Source organism: Babylonia areolata, chromosome 23 (genome assembly GCF_041734735.1).
Source record: "Babylonia areolata isolate BAREFJ2019XMU chromosome 23, ASM4173473v1, whole genome shotgun sequence".
Lineage (NCBI taxonomy): Eukaryota > Metazoa > Mollusca > Gastropoda > Neogastropoda > Buccinidae > Babylonia > Babylonia areolata.
In genome coordinates this window covers 38,988,128-39,005,851 of record NC_134898.1, presented here as the reverse complement: position 1 = coordinate 39,005,851, position 17,724 = coordinate 38,988,128, and the positions used below count along the sequence as shown (strand labels likewise).

Sequence of the window (17,724 nt, the reverse complement as noted above, 5' to 3'; positions counted from 1 at the left end):
TGTGTGTGCCGTGGAAGCTGCGATACGTAGCCCTAGAAATGAGTGTGTGGAGGAGGGGGGGAAGAGGAGGTGCATGGTAATGTGTGTGGTGTGTGTGTGTGTGTGTGTGTGTGTATGTGTGTGTGTGTTGTGGCTCATGTACGTTTATGTGTATTTGACTGTACTTTCATATCTGTGAAACTGCATGTTTGGTGCCGGCATATCTGTTATGCATATGTAGGTGTATGTGTGAATGTGTGTCTCCACTATATGTTTTACATTTATTTGCTTATTTATCATTATTGTTGTCTTCTTTTATTTTATTATCATTATTACTACTACTACTACTACTTTTTTATATTATAATTATTATTTATTTATTTATCTATTTATGTATTTATTTACTTATTTATGTACGCTTATCTATTATCTATTCACCTTTTTTTTCTCAAGGCCTGACTAAGCGCGTTGGGCTACGCCGCTGGTCAGGCATCTGCTTGGCAGATGTGGTGTAGCGTTTATGGATTTGTCCGAACGCAGTGACGCCTCCTTGAGCACTGAAACTGAAACTGAAATTGTCGCCCTTGTCTGTTCCACTGTCTTTTTTGATTGCCTCCCTTCAATGTCGCAAAATAGAGTAGATGAATTTTTTTGAAAAAATCAGTCGACATCGTAAAATAACTGTGTCTGCGAAACAACGTTCTACGGTTAGACTGAAAAACTGTGTGGTTTTACATCACTCTATGCCACTTCGAATTCATTGTTGTCATGTCACGACAACCGTCTTCCACAAAATATCCGTTGCTTTTGTGATCGTGGCACTTTCGGATTTGTGTTCGTCTGCTGTCTCATGTTCTTCACTATCCAGTCCTCGACTTTGCTTCTCAACAGACTGAAGTGGTACGTTGCTTGCCAGTTCCCACGATTCCATTTTCTTTGGAGTATAAATTACGGCTGCGGTATGGGTTTTTTTTTTCTATTCTGTTAGTCTTCGCTGATTTCAAGATTGGAGCTGAAGACACTTTGTGATTCACAGGGAGTGTAACTGCCAACATTCGATTTTTTAACGTCAGCGCTCTTTCACAACATCATATTCGGATTGTATTTTGTCGACAGTTTGACTAAGGTATGTTCCCACTCTATAATGTCACACTCACAGTCGCACGCATCTACACACTCACACACACACACACACACACACACACACACAAATTTATTTAAGATAAATGTGTCACACATGTCACACGTCACTCACACACACACACACACACACACACACACACACACAGTGAAATAAATAAATAAACGAAAGAAGAAATGCACACACATCTTGTGGAGACAGAACATTTTTCTTTATAACAATATGAGGGTAAAAGCTTTGAGTAAGCAACCAATTTTAGCATCTCGTTGATAATCATTAAAGTCTTCAGAAATATTAATAGCCAACAGAAGAAGAGGCAAATTTAGCTTTGGGATAAAATCGTCAAAGGAAACTTGCCCAAAAAATTAATGGTAAAATGATATGCAGCAGAAAACATTCATGAATTAACCTCTTCAGTTCCAAACATTATTTTGACTTGTGCCTCCTATTTGCCAAGTGGTTTTGGATTGCAAAGGGAAATAATTGACAAAAATTACTAACATGTAAGCTACTGCACAAAAGTATATATAACCCATACTTTTCTGAAAGGAAAGTGAACAGACTATCAAATTATGATTGTTAAGTGTTCATTTCACACAATGATTGTATATATGATAATATATGTCCTTTAATTGCAACTCATGCCTGTGCCATGCCCTCTCACTTCATGCTTACTTTCAGCCAGTATCAAAAAGGTTAAAAATGATCCAGTTGGGCCCAAAGTGCAGGTGGGAGGGGAGTGAGCATGGTTCACAAGCTTGACCTCCAGCTCTGCTTTCTCTCCTTTGCTTGCTGCATCTAGCTGTACAACTAACCCTTCCCCCCCCTCCCCCCACCCCCCCACCCTCCTTACTCTCTTTAAATCATCACTCTAAACTTTCAGTCATGTCAAGCAAACTATCCAACAAGATTTTGCCACACCTAGCGCTCAATTCATCAACATCAGACCATGTCTTGTAAAGCTTCTGCAACATCTTGGATGGCAAAATCACAAATTTTGTTGTCGTAACACACTGCTGTTTCAAGCCACTAGAGTAAGGTTGTGGTTCGTCATCTACCATTTTGGAAATAAAAGCATCCATGCATTGAGAGGATGGTAATGACAGTAACATGTATCCAAACATTATCACACAGATAGAGCGTGAATGGCTGTTAATTCCCACATTTATGTGTCAGTGCAGTAACAGGGAGTAGAGGCTGTGGACGATGCCTGTCAACCGACAGGCAGTTCTGCAGCTGAGCCTTCTCCTGTTGGCGGTGCCAGCCCAGTACTTCATCACCCACCTCATCTCCTCCTCTGATTCCAGCAGCAGAAACTTGGCCTTTCGCAGGTGAGGGTACTGCAAAATTTCCTGGAAACTGTCTATGTCGTGTGAACTAGTCCTTTTCCTAGATATGGATGTCCATAGCAACTTCATCCTCACCATCAAAAAAAAAGTTTTTCAAATGAAGATCCTTGATTGTGTGGGGTTTCAGGCCCCTCTCTCATTGTGACCTCAGCCATTATCCCTGTCCAGTTCCATGTTCTTTTATATTACCGTCCTAATCAGTCTGAAAAAAATTTATTTTTTTTATCTGTCATTACGGATTGCTTTTGCTGTTTTTTGTTGTTGTTTTTATTTTTTGTTTGTTTTGTTGTTTGTGTGTGCGTGTGTGTGTGTGTGTGCGTGTGTGTGTGTGTGTGCGCATGCTTGCATGTGTGTGTGTGTGTGTGTTGAAATCACTTGGATTTTCTTCCTTGATGCTGGCTTCTCCAGCTGAGGTTCTACAATACTCTCTCTCTCTCTCTCTCTCTCTCTCTCTCTCTCTCTCTCTCTTTCTTTCTCTCTGTCTCTCTCTCTCTCTCTCTCTGTGACATAGATAGATAGGTATAGTATAGGATAGGTAGATTTTTTTTCATAGGATTGTGCTGCTTTTACAGATGTTTTCTAATTCACTAAAAATGAAGGGATAGTTCAAATTTTCACACACACACACATACACATACACACACACACACACACACACACAGAAAAAAAACCCAAAAAAAGAAAAATCCAAACAAACAAAAAAACCCACCTGTTGTGAAAGTTGCCATCTTCAGTCAGCGTATGTTTTTAACTGTTGATGAATTATATAATTATGATATATGATACTGTGCAGATTGGTAAACTCAGCGGCAGGATTCCGCAGCAAATACCTATCCCTTGCTGCATGGAGCCAGTGGTGTCAGGATCTGCTCAGTCTGTTCAGCCCTGCAGGCAGTCACCATTTCCACGGACACGATGACCCCAACGGGGAGTCCCCGGCGGTGGAGGTGTTGCGTTACAAAGACAAGTGGGGATACTTTGCTTGTGAGTGAGTCTGTCCCACCTGTTTGTCTGTCTGTCTGTCTGTCTGTCTGTCTTGCCTCTGCTTGAGAACGTGTGTGTGTGTGTGTGTTTCACTGTGTTAGAGAGTTTGAGTGAGAGAGAGAGAGAGAGAGTGTGTGTGTGTGTGTGAATGTATGTGTGTATGTGTGTGAGAGAGCATTTGTGTGTGTGCATGTGAGTGTTTTGGGTGTGTGTGTATGTGTGTGTGTGTGTGTGTGCAAGGGTGTGTATGTATTTGTGTGTGTGTGGAAAGATGCGTGTGTGTATGTGTGTGAGTCAGTATGATCCCTCTTTAATTTCTTTTAATTGCTTTAGTTTTGATTAACTGAAATATATATTTATATCATTATTTATGGGATGTAAGCATTTGAGTTTATATACTTGGGCATGTTTGTGATATAACCTGAAAAGCGCATGTCATAGCATTTTATTGCATGAAGAGCTCTGTATTTTTCATTTTCTGCTCACAGTCAATGAATTCTGTATAAATAATAATCAAGTTCCTGTTACAGGACAGCTTCTTTTTAGTCATGTGAACACACTGACACTTGTATTTCTGCATCTAAATCTATTGTCATATCATAGCTAATGACATCCCACATACATAGAGTGTTGTTGCTTCTTAGTAACAAATATATGTACTACTTAGACAAGTCTTCAAAGTTCCAGTTAAAGGATACTACATCAGAAAAAAACACAAAAAAACCAGGTTTTCTACATATCAGAGCACTTCTGCCTTTTTTTTTTCTTCTTTTTTTTTCTTTTTTTCATTTGTTTGTTGGTTTGTGTACATGGATGGGAGGGAATGTGTCTCTGCCCTCCTCAACACTGTTGACACTCTATTTCTGCTTTTTAACTCACTCAGTACGGCCAGTCCTCTCTTCTCCTCTACACAGACCCCTCGGATGTTCAGTGGGTGTCTGAATGACCCAACCTTTAGCTTCCGTCGTCAGAATTATGGTATTCTTTGTCAACATTCACCTCTTCAGTATAAGAGCCTTCCGCTTGCAATATTTTGATGATGGTAATTGGGGTGAAACGCTGTTAGCGTCGTCTCTTTCGCCGTTCATATGGAGAGAGTTAACATTTTCCTCTGGCAGTTGAGGCATGCCTGCTGCACATGTTCATGATTGTTGTACTGCACAAATGACGAGGTGTATGGTGAATCTTGTTCCAACAGCAAGGCAAGGCAAGGTGTTTATTTCATGTGCTCCCCTGGGGCATTGAAACATTAGATACAAGAAACTTTCACACACCATAGCATTAAATTGTATTATAATTGCATTATATTGTAATATATTAGTCCTTTGTTACAACAGGTTTCTCTGTGTGGAATTCGGGCTGCTCTCCTCAGAGAGAGTGTGCCACTGCAGTGCAGTGCCACCCTTAGTCTATTTCTTCTCTACTTGCAAGTACATTTGTTTTTCTGTCAAAGCAGATTTTTCCACAGGAATATGCCAGGGACAACCCTTTTGTTGCCATGAGTGCTTTTATTTATATATATATATATTTGCATTAAGTGCATGCTGCAAAAAGAACCTCATTTTGTCTTCTCATCCGAATGACCAACTTCCAGACCACCACTCAAGGTTTAGTGGAGGGGGAGAAAAAATACTGACGAGTGTAGAAAGTACGATGTGTGTTGACAACATCTCTTGTGTGTGTTGGGGGGGGCTTACAGCATCTCCGGAGCCACGGTCACCCAGGCCAAGCAACGTCAAGTTCCACGTGGGTCAGGTTATACGACACAAACGTTGGAAATACAGAGGCGTCATCATAGGATGGGACCCTAAAGCAAAGGTGTGGGGTTTTTTGTTTGTTTTTTTATCCTTTTGGTTGGACCATTGCTATTTTCTCGTGCGTGTTGGACTCGGCTGTGGGTTCGGGGAGTGTGTTGTGTTGTGTGAGTGACCATTCTTTGAATGCTCACATAATTTCTGATGGGATAATGAAAGAAATACAGATGGTGTTGTAACTAATGTAAGGTGGGGTGTATCATTTTGTTTGTTCTTCTCTTCCTTTTCTGTATTACTGTAGGTGCTAGGAGGTTTTCTTCAAGTTCCCAAAGTTGGCTTAGATGTCCCTATGTGTTTGATGTTGTGTTTCTGGTCATGTAGAACATAAATAGCTGTATGCAGTTATGAATGCACTCTTCTAAAGGAATCTGGGTGAATAAATCCATTTATGGTGCATCTACAATTTATTTATTTTTTCCCTTTCTTTGTTATTCTTTTTTGTGTGTGTGTGTGTTTTTGTTTTGTACTACAACTAATCTATTTATGCTGTAACTACAAATAACGCTCTTTCTTCTTCTTCTTTGCCTTTTTCTTATTACTGTTTATGTTTAGTTTTCACTGTCAAGATGATGATATTCATGACCATGATGAGGACCATACTCAAATTATTCTTGATATCATCATGTGTATACTGTTTATGTTTATTTTTCACTGTCAAGATGATGTTGTTCATGATGATGATGAAGACCATACTCATATTCTTAATATCATTGTCATGTACTACTGGCAACAGCACATCTTGGAGTCATATCGACTGGCATGAGAAACGAGTAGATAAACAGACTTCATTTTCATCTTTTTCTGGAGTGGGTCCTCACTTGGGAATGAAGACCTATCCCAGATGCATACAGCCGTCCACACACACTGCGCAGAAGAGAGACCAGGGCTTTAACAGCAGCAGCACTGCAACTAACATATAATGATATACCTGATTTGAACACAGAATTCCAGACCAGACCACATGAAAACCTCGTTTTGGGTTGTTGTTGTTTTTTTTATTGTTTTTTTTTATTACTTGTGCAAGTGATCTGCATTATTTGCCTGTGATCAGTGAACATAATCTTGTGGCAAGTGGTTTGCAACATTTGCAAGTTTTTAGATGTACTTGATACGCTGCAAATATGCACATGTGTGAAAGTTTGCGAGCCAGCAACCTATGCACAGTCTCACACATATGTGCACAGGTACTCACACACTCACACACATGTGCCAATTTCACACACACACACACACACACACACACACACACACACACACACACACACACACACTCACACACATACATTTGTGTCATTCTGATATATGCATGGTCGTAATACTGTTTCCAGGCTCCAGAAGATTGGTTAAGAATGAATCACCCTTCAAATAAAAAGGTATGTTGGTCCTTTACACAGACACACCACTTCATCCAGACCCTTTTGATCACAATTAGATACATCGAATTTCAGACATTAACAGACACCTCCAGCTATTTTGCTCTTAAGTTAACTGACTTTTATATGTACAGACTTCCATTTAGATGTTATATTTGTATTCACTTCTACTTTGTTCTTCTGTTAAAACAAAACCAAATGATTATAGCATGCACAGATTAAAAGAATGTAGGTCCTTTTTTTTTTTTTTTTTTTTTTTTTTTTTTTTTTTTTTTTGCTTCATAGTAATTTATCTTTGAGCACTGTACTTTATTTAGTATTCGTCTTTCACATGCAACCATTATGGATTATATATTGCATTGAAGTAATATGTTCACATGCGTTTTTTCCCCACATAATAGTTTTGTTCACTTTTTTTTTTTTTTTGCTCACCAACTTCCCTTGTGTGTGGGTTTGTGGGTGTGTGTATGTGTGTGTGTGTGTTAGACACTGAGAGAGAGTGTGTGTGTGTGGGGGGGGGGGGTTAGACAGAGAGAGAGAGAGTGTGTGTGTGTGTGTTAGACACTGAGAGAGAGAATGTGTGTGTGTGCGTGTGTATGGGTTAGACACAGAGAGAGAGAGAGAGTGTGTGTGTGTGTGTTGCTGTTATAGTTATATTGTTGCTTTTTTTTTCTGCACCTTGTCAACCTGTAACATTGACAGCATTGGAGGGACATGCCCAATTACTCCATTCTGGTGGACACACGGGACCGGCTCGCCCCTCAGATTACCTACGTTCCACAGGAGAACATCGAGGTCATCGACAAGACACAGGTTAGCAGGGAATCTGTCCATTTCTTTTTGCTTCTGTTTTTTTACATTCTTGAAGTGCTGGAACATGTATCATGGTCAGGATCAGGATCATTACTGTGCAGAGGCCTGTTTGACCATTTTCGGAACAGACTTTGGATAGCACACGTTGTTTTTCTGCGGGGTGGGGCAGGGGGGGTAGTTGGCGCTTTATTCTTTCTTTCTTTACTTATTTTTTGTTAGTTTTCTTTCTACTTTCTGTCTTTCTTTCTGTCTTTTTTTTTCCCCTTTTTCTTTCTTTCTTTTTTTCTTTCTGTCTTTCTTTCTTCCCTTTTTCTTTCTTCCTTTCTTCCTTTCTTTCTTTCTGTCTTTCTTTCTTCCCTTTTTCTTTCTTTCTATCTTTCTTTCTTTACTTATCGTTACTTGTGTTTCTTACTTTATATATAATATATATATACTGTCCTGTTTTGTTGTTGGATCGTTATCAAGCTTGAAGTAATGTTTCTTACAGCACACATGCACACACACACACACACACACACACACACACACACACACACACACACCTACCTATCTGTCTGTCTATCTGTCAATCTGTATATCTATCTATCTATCTATCCATGAATAAATATCTTGAGTAAGTAATAAATCCAAACCCAGATGTTTTCGTTTTCTATACAGAAGTGGAGGAAGAATAGGAAAAAAAAAAGTCCTTGGACAAAAAATTTACAGGCACAGTCATTCTGCTTTGTTTGTTGGCTGCAACCCCCATGTTCACATGTATGTACTCGAGTGGGTTTTTACGTCTATGACTGTTTTTACCCTGCCATGTAGGCAGCCATCCTCCGTTTTCCGGGGTAAGCATGATTCAAAAGTCATGACTGTTTCAGGTGATGCACCCCAGCCTCGACAACTACTTTGAGCATTACGATGGTGCCCAGTACATCACTCGGCCCTGGCTCCAGGCTGTGTACCCTCAGGACTGACCCCAGCAGTGATGGACCACGCTGTGATGCTCCCTTCCTGACTGCCACTGGCTGTTTGCTGGTGATGCTTGTGGTGGTCGATTGATGATTGATTGACTGAATGATGTGGATGATTGATACAGGGCCTGTTCTCAAGAGACCAGTCTCCAAGCGCTTTTCAAACATGGGAGTCATTTGCATGTTGTTAATAGGCTGGTGCCTAACATGGGTAGAGCTGACTGAGAGCTGCCTTTAGGCGTTCATCATTCTGTGTCCTGTGTTGACCAGTCAGGCTTCAGTTACACACACACACACACACACATACACACAATTTCGTATGTCAGAGTGGATTTTACCATAACATTTTGCAGGGACAACACTCTTGTTGCCATGGGGTTTTTTTTTTATCTGTGCTAAGTGCTCGGGGTTTTGTCTCAACCAAACGACCAGCATCTAGACTACCAACTACTCAAGGTCTAGCGGAGGGGGAGAAAATTCTGGCAAGTGGGATTAGATCCTGCTTCTTAGGTGGACGCGTTACTGCTTGGTCATCACTCCACAGTGATGTTATGAGGTAAAACTGTACGGTATTCTCCACATCCCTTGATTCTTGTGAACTGCATTATTTTCTGGGGGGGAGGGGGGTGGGGAGGGGGAGAAGTCAGTATTATTCTTGGAAGAATCCAGCATTGTTGTCTGGGTGTACCACATGTGTTCTCATATTTTGTTCTCAGATGACAAGTAAGAAAGTGTTTATTATATGCTGGAGAGAAAAAAAATCTACCAGAGACAAAATAATGTGCATGTAGCGGTGTAGTTGTTTTAGAATTCATGCTAACTTGGTTGTGAGGGCATACAGCCGAAGCTCTTGCGTGACTTAAATCTTTTGTTGTTGTTTTTTTTACAAATGTAAAAGAATATTGAACATGAGTCAAGTATGCTGTAGAAACATTTGCCTGAAATGAACACTAGTAAATGAAGAGAACTATGATTTTAACAGAAATGGAAAACTAAATGACCTCATAAATGAAATGTTTTTATGAAGTTATTTTATCATTTTGTGTTGTCTTCCATCAGTCACCTTACTTGAAGGAATTATGGACAGCACTTTGCACATGACAAGTAAAAAAAAAACCTTACTCTGTCCTGATTATATTTTTGAGATTTTAAAAAAATGTTTACCTATACCCCAACTCTTGCTCTGGATACTCCCCTGGAAAACGAACACATACAGTCAAGTGCAAGTGGGTTGTGCATCCTTTTATATTTTGCTTTTATTTCTTCTGAAAGCACTGACTGGGTGCATGTTGACATTGTATCTTGATAACATTCTTGAAAGGATTGAGTTAGTTTTCCTACTGGTGGTGTTTGTTTCCATTTCTTTTCTGTTTGAAATTTTGTCATACCATGAAAGAAAAAAAAAAGTCATTTTATTACTTTTTATTTTCCATGTTAAAGCGGTAGTTTAATCATGTGAACATAAAGATCATGGTCAAGATAGTGGATCATTCTCAACTAGAGTTTGCAGTTTTGCTTTTCCCAGTGCAATCATGCCAAAATCAATGCAGTGGTTTACACTAGATTTCTACCCTTTTGAGTTCCTCCCAATTATCTGTTATTTTAAACCAGTGAATTGCAATACTTGTCAAAAGAACAGTTGTTTTAGAAACAGCAGCCATATTGTACAGCACCTATGAGAGTACTGATTTGCATTATTCTAGAGATAATAACTATGATATACAACCCCCGCAAGGGGTCTAATTCACCATAATATTGTTTTGTGTGAATTTGCTGCCTTTGTTTTGTTCAAGCTTTTTTGTATTTGTTTTTTCTTACCATATGAAACAAATCAGACTCTTTTTTTTTTAAGTGGAAGAGATGTGTGATGGGAAGTGTGGTGAGGAATAGACGTTTAATGAAGTTTTCTGGCTGCATCAGTGTATCTCAACACTTGTCAGCAAACTGAGAGAGTCTGTTTTTCTAACCCTCACAGGTCTTGGTTTTATCAGTGTTTGGTAAACATTGACTGTCATCTTTATTCCTTTGTTGTTGTTTTTTTTCAATGGTAGCTGTTACCATTGATCCCCCTTCTCTTTTGTGCATCATTTTGTCACATCCTTCTTCTTCTTCTGCGTTCACTCGTATGCACACGAGTGAGCTTTTACGTGTATGACCGTTTTTAGCCCGCCATTTAGGCAGCCATACTCCGTTTTCGGGGGTGTGCATGCTGGGTATGTTCTTGTTTCCATAACCCACTGAACGCTGACATGGATTACAGGATCTTTAACGTGCGTATTTGATCTTCTGCTTGCATATACACACAAAGGGGGTTCAGGCACTAGCAGGTCTGTACATATGTTGACCTGGGAGATCGTAAAAATCTCCACCCTTTACCCACCAGGCGCCGTCACCGTGATTCGAACCCGGGACCCTCAGATTGACAGTCCAACGCTTTAACCACTCGGCTATTGCGCCGGTCTGTCACATCCAATTCAAGCTTTTATTTGTTTTGAAACAATGCATAATGTTTTAATGTCAGAATCATGACCATGGATTATCTGTGGTTGTTTTGAACAATAGATGGATATAGTCCATTGAGTGTTGAGCAGTAAAGATACTGATTTTAAAACAGAGAATTCTTCAAATTGCAGTTCCGACAATGGTCCACTTTCTTTCTCTGTTCATGTTCTCTGTATATGTGCTTCTGTCTGTATGTCTTTGGTATTTTTTCCTTATTATTCAAAGCTAAAACATGTTCTCAGGGTGTAACACACATTATTTGACAAGCATGCTGCACAGAATTACTTAATGTTTTTATAGTGTTCCTGGTGATGGTTTTGTAAAAAGAAGAAAATGATCTGTTGCAGTGGTTTTACTTTGGGTCTTCACCAACTGTTTGTCCTAATGCAAGCGAGTTGAGTTCATGGTTAGAGATAGTAGAGCACAAGATTTTCTTTTCCTTTATTTTCATTTGTACTTGTCAGAATGAAGAAACTTTTTTTTTTTTTTTTCAGTATTCGTCTTGGTCAGTATCAGTAAGATATGTAAGAGTAGGACATTGAAAAGAGCAGGTTTTTCTTTGCTGGACATTTCTGAAAGTAACTATTTTTGCATTGAATGACCAAACCGCTCCTTAACTTTGATACTTATCTTTAAATAATAGTCCTTTTGTTCTGAATTTTCCGGTTTGCTTGGTTGTTCTGCTTACAGATTTTAAAAATCAGATCTGTGAAGTGACGAAACCTTTTCTATCCCTTAGACTCTTAGAGAAGAGGGGCAACGAATGGAAACCCCCTGAAAACAGAGTATGGCTGCCTACATCATGGGGTAAAAATGGTCATACACATAAAAGCCCACTAGTGTACATATGAGTGAACATGGGAATTGCATCCCACGAAAGAAGAAGAAGAAGAATGGATACGACCAGTCCATAAAAAGTGGAAGCACCAGTTTGAGCTTTAGTCCTTGATCAGTTGAGTTTAAAATGTTTTCCTCACGCACATGTATCACATCAATACAGTTTCACTGTGCAAGGAGGGAACAAAAAGAAAAACAAAACTAGCAATATCTTTGTGATGTAGTTTTCTTTTTTTATCTTTTTTTTTTTATCTTGGAAACATTTTGCTGTGATTCTTTTAAAACTTTTTGCATTTTTCTGACATGTGACAGAGACAGTCGCACATTAAAAACATTTTCAAGTTTTGTTATTTGGTGTTTCTTTGTTGTTGAATACTTTTCGTTCCAGCTTGGTCAGGTGTATGATTTTGTGGGTATCCAGGAAGACAAAAGCTTTTTTTTTTCTTTAATTTCATTTCTTTGTGTAGAATCAGCTTGCTTTACCAATATGTTGGGAAGTTTTTTTCAAGTCTGAACAGTTTTTCTTTTTGAATTGTGGACTGCTGGGTTGAGGTTCTTTAAGATAGGGTAACAGGATAGTGGCTACCATGTATGCTGGTCCAACTCCCAGCACCGTCTGAACCTGTAGATTTCTGTTTGTGCTTGTGCAGTGTACATTGTTGTGCCAAGTTATGTTTATTGTTTTCATGTGTCATTGATCTTGAAGGTGCTCAAAATAGTTGGATATCAGCTAGCTTATCTCGAAGTTGACCATGTACATAATTCCGTGGATCCAATGTAAATCATGTTCCAATTGCCAAATACCAAGACAATGTCTCATGCATAACTTCAAGTCTTGTAAGTTTTGGAGAAGTTTATTATTTACTTGTTCTTTGGTTATTTACTTTTTATGTTTGGAGTAATGATTTGAAATGTTTCCAAGGGTGGTTCTTTTTCCTTTTTTTTTTTTTTTTTTTTTTTGCTTTTGTTTTTGAGTGTGTGGAATTCCTGTAAATTGCATATTTTATTCTCTCTCTCTTTTTGTGAAGAGTTCTGTTTTATGATTTGATTTACATCAGCTTTTTGTTTTTCCTTTGGTGAAAAGTTTGATTTTTACAGTCATTCACACGCATAGACACCCTCACACAGATACACACCCTCACACAGGTGCATGTAGACACACATATATGCACAATCACACAACTCTCAGCAGTTACTTTTGGGCACTGTTGAATTCTGTTTTATTGAAAATGCCTTTTTGTCCTTTTTTTTCCGTGTGATCTTGCCTGTTGTATTCTCTGGAGGGTCTTAAGTTTCTTTTGCTAACCCATTTGAGTGATAAAAATTAGAATAATGGTAGGCATAGTTGTAATTAGAGGCTGACAACCAGGTAAGTAGCCAAACCCACATTACTACACTGTAACCTGACATACCTGTTTCACAGGTTTGCATGGTTGACATTTTTTCTTAGTTGCCATCTGCTTTTTTACCATATTATTTAAAAAGCTGTAATTAGTTGTGAGTCATGGTGTTCAGAACTATCATGTGCCTTTCTGTGACTGGAAATAGAAGCACCATCCTGTGTGTTTGTGAGAGAGATCAGTTTAATGTCTATTCACTAGAAGTTTTATTAGACTGAAAGAAAGGTAGTGGATGAAAGAGAGGGAGTGTTTGTGATTATTTGTTTAAGAAAGTGTTTATGGATGTATTAGAGTAAATGAAAATAAGTCTGTCATAAGAAATAGAAAGTTTAAAGAGATGGTGGTGTGTAATAAATGAGGTGTTGTAGGAGGGAAATAGGTGTATGCATATCAACAAGCATTAGCCTACAACAATTCAAAAATGAATAACAACATGATTAAAAATACATCAAAGAAGGATACCAACTGGATTGGAGTTTGAAATTTCCGAAAACATTCTAAGCAATGAATAGTCACAGTGTGTGTGTGTGCTATCAGGAAATCGTAACTAGTGAATACATTACTTCATAATCTGCAGCATATCTGAAGCGGACTTGTTCAGCTTTACTTGCTGGTCACGCGAAGTCCAGCATTCCAGTATGAGAACCAGTCATTACGGCTATTAGTTATCAACATTTTCAGTGATGGCAAGGCATCCGTTTCTTCATATACTGGTAACTTGCTCTGGTGTGTGGTGTCCATGCCTTTGTTTGCTGATTTTGTGAAGAAATGAAAACAACTCCCAAAGGTATACGAGAGAGCTTGGTATAATCTATTCATGACAGTTCAAATGACACTGTAGGTGTAATGTTCATGGTATATGATGCTGGTTATGTCATGAAATGGGTTCATTAGCAGACAGTAATCATGAGGAATGACAGTGTTTTCAGTATTTGGTGATTATTACTTGTTGAACAAGTGTGATCTTCAACGGCGACTCTTGTGATAGTGTGCAAGATGTTTTGTCCTGGATTCTCCTTACTTTCTCCAGACAGGGTGGGGCACACACACTCTGTGAATGAACTGCTTCCTAACTTCACCTCAGCGTGTATGAAATGTTTCTTGATTACCTTTTAACGTGCGTGTGTGTATGTGAGGGGGAAAGGGGGGAGGGGGATAAAAAGGTAAGACATTTTTTTCAGTCATCTCTCTCTCTCTCTCTCTCTCCTTGTGATACATCCTCACTGGCCACATAAAAAAAAACCCACATTCATCTATATGCATGCATGTGCATGTTCATGCACAAACACAACCATGTGTGGAGTGATGGCCTAGAGGTAACGCATCCGCCTAGGAAGCGAGAAAATCTGAGCGCGCTGGTTCAAATCACAGCTCAGCCGCCGATATTTTCTCCCCTTCCACTAGACCTTGAGTGGTGGTCTGGATGCTAGTCATTCGAATGAGATGATAAACCGAGGTCCCGTGTACAGCATGCACTTAGCGCACGTAAAAAAAAACAAAAAACCACAGCAACAAAAGGGTTGTTCCTGGTAAAATTCTGTAGAAAAATCCACTGCGATAGGAAAAACAAATAAAACTGCACACAGGAAAAATACCCCCAAAAATGGGTGGCGCTGTAGTGATGCGCTCTCCCTGGGGAGAGCAGCCTGAATTTCACACAGAGAAATCTGTTGTGATAAAAAGACATACAAAATACAAAATGTTCACACACACAAATTTGTCCTAACACAGAGACTGTAATAAACACACACTACACATACAAACATGCACAAATACAAACACACACACTCTCTCTCTCCATTTTCCTTGCACACATTATACAGCCCGAAATGAATGAACAGACGTTTTTAATTTTCTTTGTATACTATACTACACAACAGGTATGGAATTCAGCTGTCACAAAATGTAACACAACATGAAAACAAAATGCTCCAATGCAGGTTATGTGGTCTCTTGATTATCCAACAATAAACTGTGATCATTTTCTTCTTACAGCAGCAGCAATTCCAAATACCAACATGTCAAACATTATGACTGCTTTTTATTTGTTTCAACAGACCAAGAGATCTTCATTCTGAGAGACTGAGACTGCCTGTACATGTGTGTGTGTGTGTGTGTGTGTTTTACATTGTTCCTGACATACATGCATGAGTGCATTTTTATCACTGTTTGTGTGTGTGTTTTGTGAGTGTGTGTGTGTGTTTCACATTGTTCCTGACATGTATGCATGTGTGCATGTTTATGACTCTTTGTGTGTATGTGTGTGTGTGTGCATGTGTGAGGATTACAGAAAATGGTAGTGAATGGAAAACCAAGTTAAAAAAAGAAAAGAAGGGGAGAGGGGGTGAGGTTGGATGGGCAGGGTAAACATGAATTAACATATCCAATTAATACAAGATCTGCTTTCAGCAATTCGACTACCCAACTGCAGTTACAAACAACAATATATTGTAGCCGGCAATGACCATTTTGGCAGAAATTGGTGCTGTACAGTACCCCGCCCCCCTTACACTGTTTTACAAGGAGACAACAGAAGAGGTACTATCATCACATTACAATAGTGAACATCAACCGGGTTTCAAATTCATTTTACAAAGAATATTCTTGTGGACTTATTCCATTTTGTGAAATTCTAAGAGGATGGGGTGTGGGCAGGTGGGAGAAAGGTGGGTGAAACTAGTTCCACAGGTGATTATATATACATATATATATATATATATATATATAATTTATGCGATTTTTATGCTTTTGCACTCCAGGATTTTGTAACGATTTCAGAAGGGGTGGGTAAAAGTTATTCCATGTTTTTTTTAGCAGCTTTCTTTTTCTGTTTTCTTTTTTAAGTAAACACCATTTGCACACAGGGCTTTTCTTAACGGGCTTTGCTTAACAATTTCTTCCCATGGACCCTCTTCTGAACAACAGCAAAATTTTGGGTTCAGCTTCCCTTTCCCAGGTATCAGACAAATGCTACAGGTTCTGACAGACTGCTTTCTCCAGGAGCAGCACATTGCACATGAAAAGTAGTAACACATCTAACAGTATTGAGAGTCATTGGGTATTTCTGACCAGGGGTTCATGATAGAGGTTTGGAGGGAGGGGGTGTACACAGACTGTGTGCACTGTGCAGGGAGGGAAAAAATTAATGGGCAAACAAGATAACACAACATTTTGTTTTTTTTAACATGTATATCAATTACTCGTATGTGACTCCACTCTGAAATTTCCCCAAAAGGATTGTGTTTTACCTCACACCAGTGTACACAAACACGGATGCTTCCATCAATTGGTGGAAAGAAACAACAGTCTTAAGTCTCTCCACTTTACATACATGTGACCAAAAAAAAAAAAAAAATCTGTACACCAAATCTATGTGACCTGTAAACTTCTTTTCTGACCAAGCTAATCAATATTGACTGGACAAGACCCAGCAGCATTATGCCAAGGTGTGCAGCAGACCGTATGTCTGCAAACCCACCAAAACAACCACACAGATGGACTAGATGGAGCGAATCAGCACATGTTGGACAACAATGAAATGAACACATCAGTCACAGCAGCAAGTCCTGTCACTGTACACAACACAAGATCCACCATGTCTAGGGAAGAAAGCATAATTAAATGACTCCAGCTTTCCAATACCATTCACAAGAACAGGTTTTGAGAAAAAATGTTTAAAGATTTAAAACCTGGATTTAAAATTGTATCTGTAAATGATTTTCAAAACCATATTGTGTTCTGTTGAATGACGTTTTCCAGGAGAGCCACAGCCATTTAATCTCGGCTTTCTGGTTTTATCGACATCTCAAAGATATTTACAAACACTGGTCCTATCCTCTGTCCCTATTTCACACTGCACACAGAACACAGTGACATGAAAGAACTGAAACAACAAAGGCAACATGCACATGTGCCTGCACTCGCACTTGCAGCTCAACTTCTGAAAAAAGAATTTTAAAAAAATCAGGGCCTACTCATAATCAATGTATGGAACAGCTAAGTCATCAAATCATAAAAAAAAAAAAAAATTATGAAACTTCATTGTAGATATCATTCATTTCACACACTGTACAAGACAAATGGAGTGTAAGGGGAGGTTACACATTAGTCATTCAGTTGTGCCACGTATCACTGACACATCAGCAAGAGAACAAGAGGAACATCAACCTGAGCATGCCATCTGATTCCCAATTTGTGCATTTGTATCACTTCTACTACTACAGTGTTAAAAAAAAGAAAAGAAAAAAAAAAGCATTTAAATGTTCAGAAATTAGTTTTCCATGCCATTTGTTAAGGTTCAGCAATCACAAAATTACTACTGAGTGAGCCAAAAGAAATCCGAAAAAACCGTAATAACATTAGTGATTAAGAAATCTGATTGAATCTGGTTGAATATTAAACATTTTCTTTTACAAAATGAGCAAAAACAGGGACACGGTACTGGGTGATGAAAATATGAAAACAAAGAGGATTATCTGGAGAAAAAAAAATTCTTCTGGGCTTTATCATTTCCCCAAAACTTTCTGCATCGTGTGCTGAGAATGAACACTGAAATACTGAATCGATCAGCAGA

At 38.9% G+C, this 17,724-nt stretch overlaps 1 protein-coding gene across 4 annotated transcripts; it reads left to right on the top strand.

The window, feature by feature from the left end:
• Nucleotides 1-777: 777 nt before the first annotated feature.
• On the top strand, nucleotides 778-14,229 carry LOC143297806 (F-box only protein 21-like). 4 transcript variants are annotated; one of them, XM_076610311.1, is made up of 7 exons: nucleotides 778-879; nucleotides 2,297-2,451; nucleotides 3,263-3,453; nucleotides 5,153-5,271; nucleotides 6,596-6,640; nucleotides 7,343-7,453; nucleotides 8,320-14,229. In XM_076610311.1, exons 2-7 carry the CDS (start codon nucleotides 2,327-2,329, stop codon nucleotides 8,413-8,415), a joined length of 687 nt encoding a protein of 228 aa, XP_076466426.1. In that variant the 5' UTR covers nucleotides 778-879; nucleotides 2,297-2,326; the 3' UTR covers nucleotides 8,416-14,229. The 4 variants fall into 4 exon arrangements, with proteins under 4 accessions (XP_076466426.1, XP_076466427.1, XP_076466424.1 ...); XM_076610312.1 differs by having other exon boundaries at nucleotides 803-879; nucleotides 2,302-2,451; XM_076610309.1 differs by having other exon boundaries at nucleotides 803-1,105; nucleotides 2,302-2,451.
• Nucleotides 14,230-17,724: the final 3,495 nt, after the last annotated feature.

Excerpts from the sequence above, each read along its gene's own strand:
- LOC143297806 (XM_076610311.1), top strand. The coding sequence starts at position 2,327 with ATGCCTGTCAACCGACAGGCAGTTCTGCAGCTGAGCCTTCTCCTGTTG. Across the intron at positions 2,452-3,262 it reads AGAAACTTGGCCTTTCGCAG|ATTGGTAAACTCAGCGGCAG; the intron begins GTGAGGGTACTG and ends GATACTGTGCAG. Across the intron at positions 7,454-8,319 it reads AGGTCATCGACAAGACACAG|GTGATGCACCCCAGCCTCGA; the intron begins GTTAGCAGGGAA and ends TGACTGTTTCAG.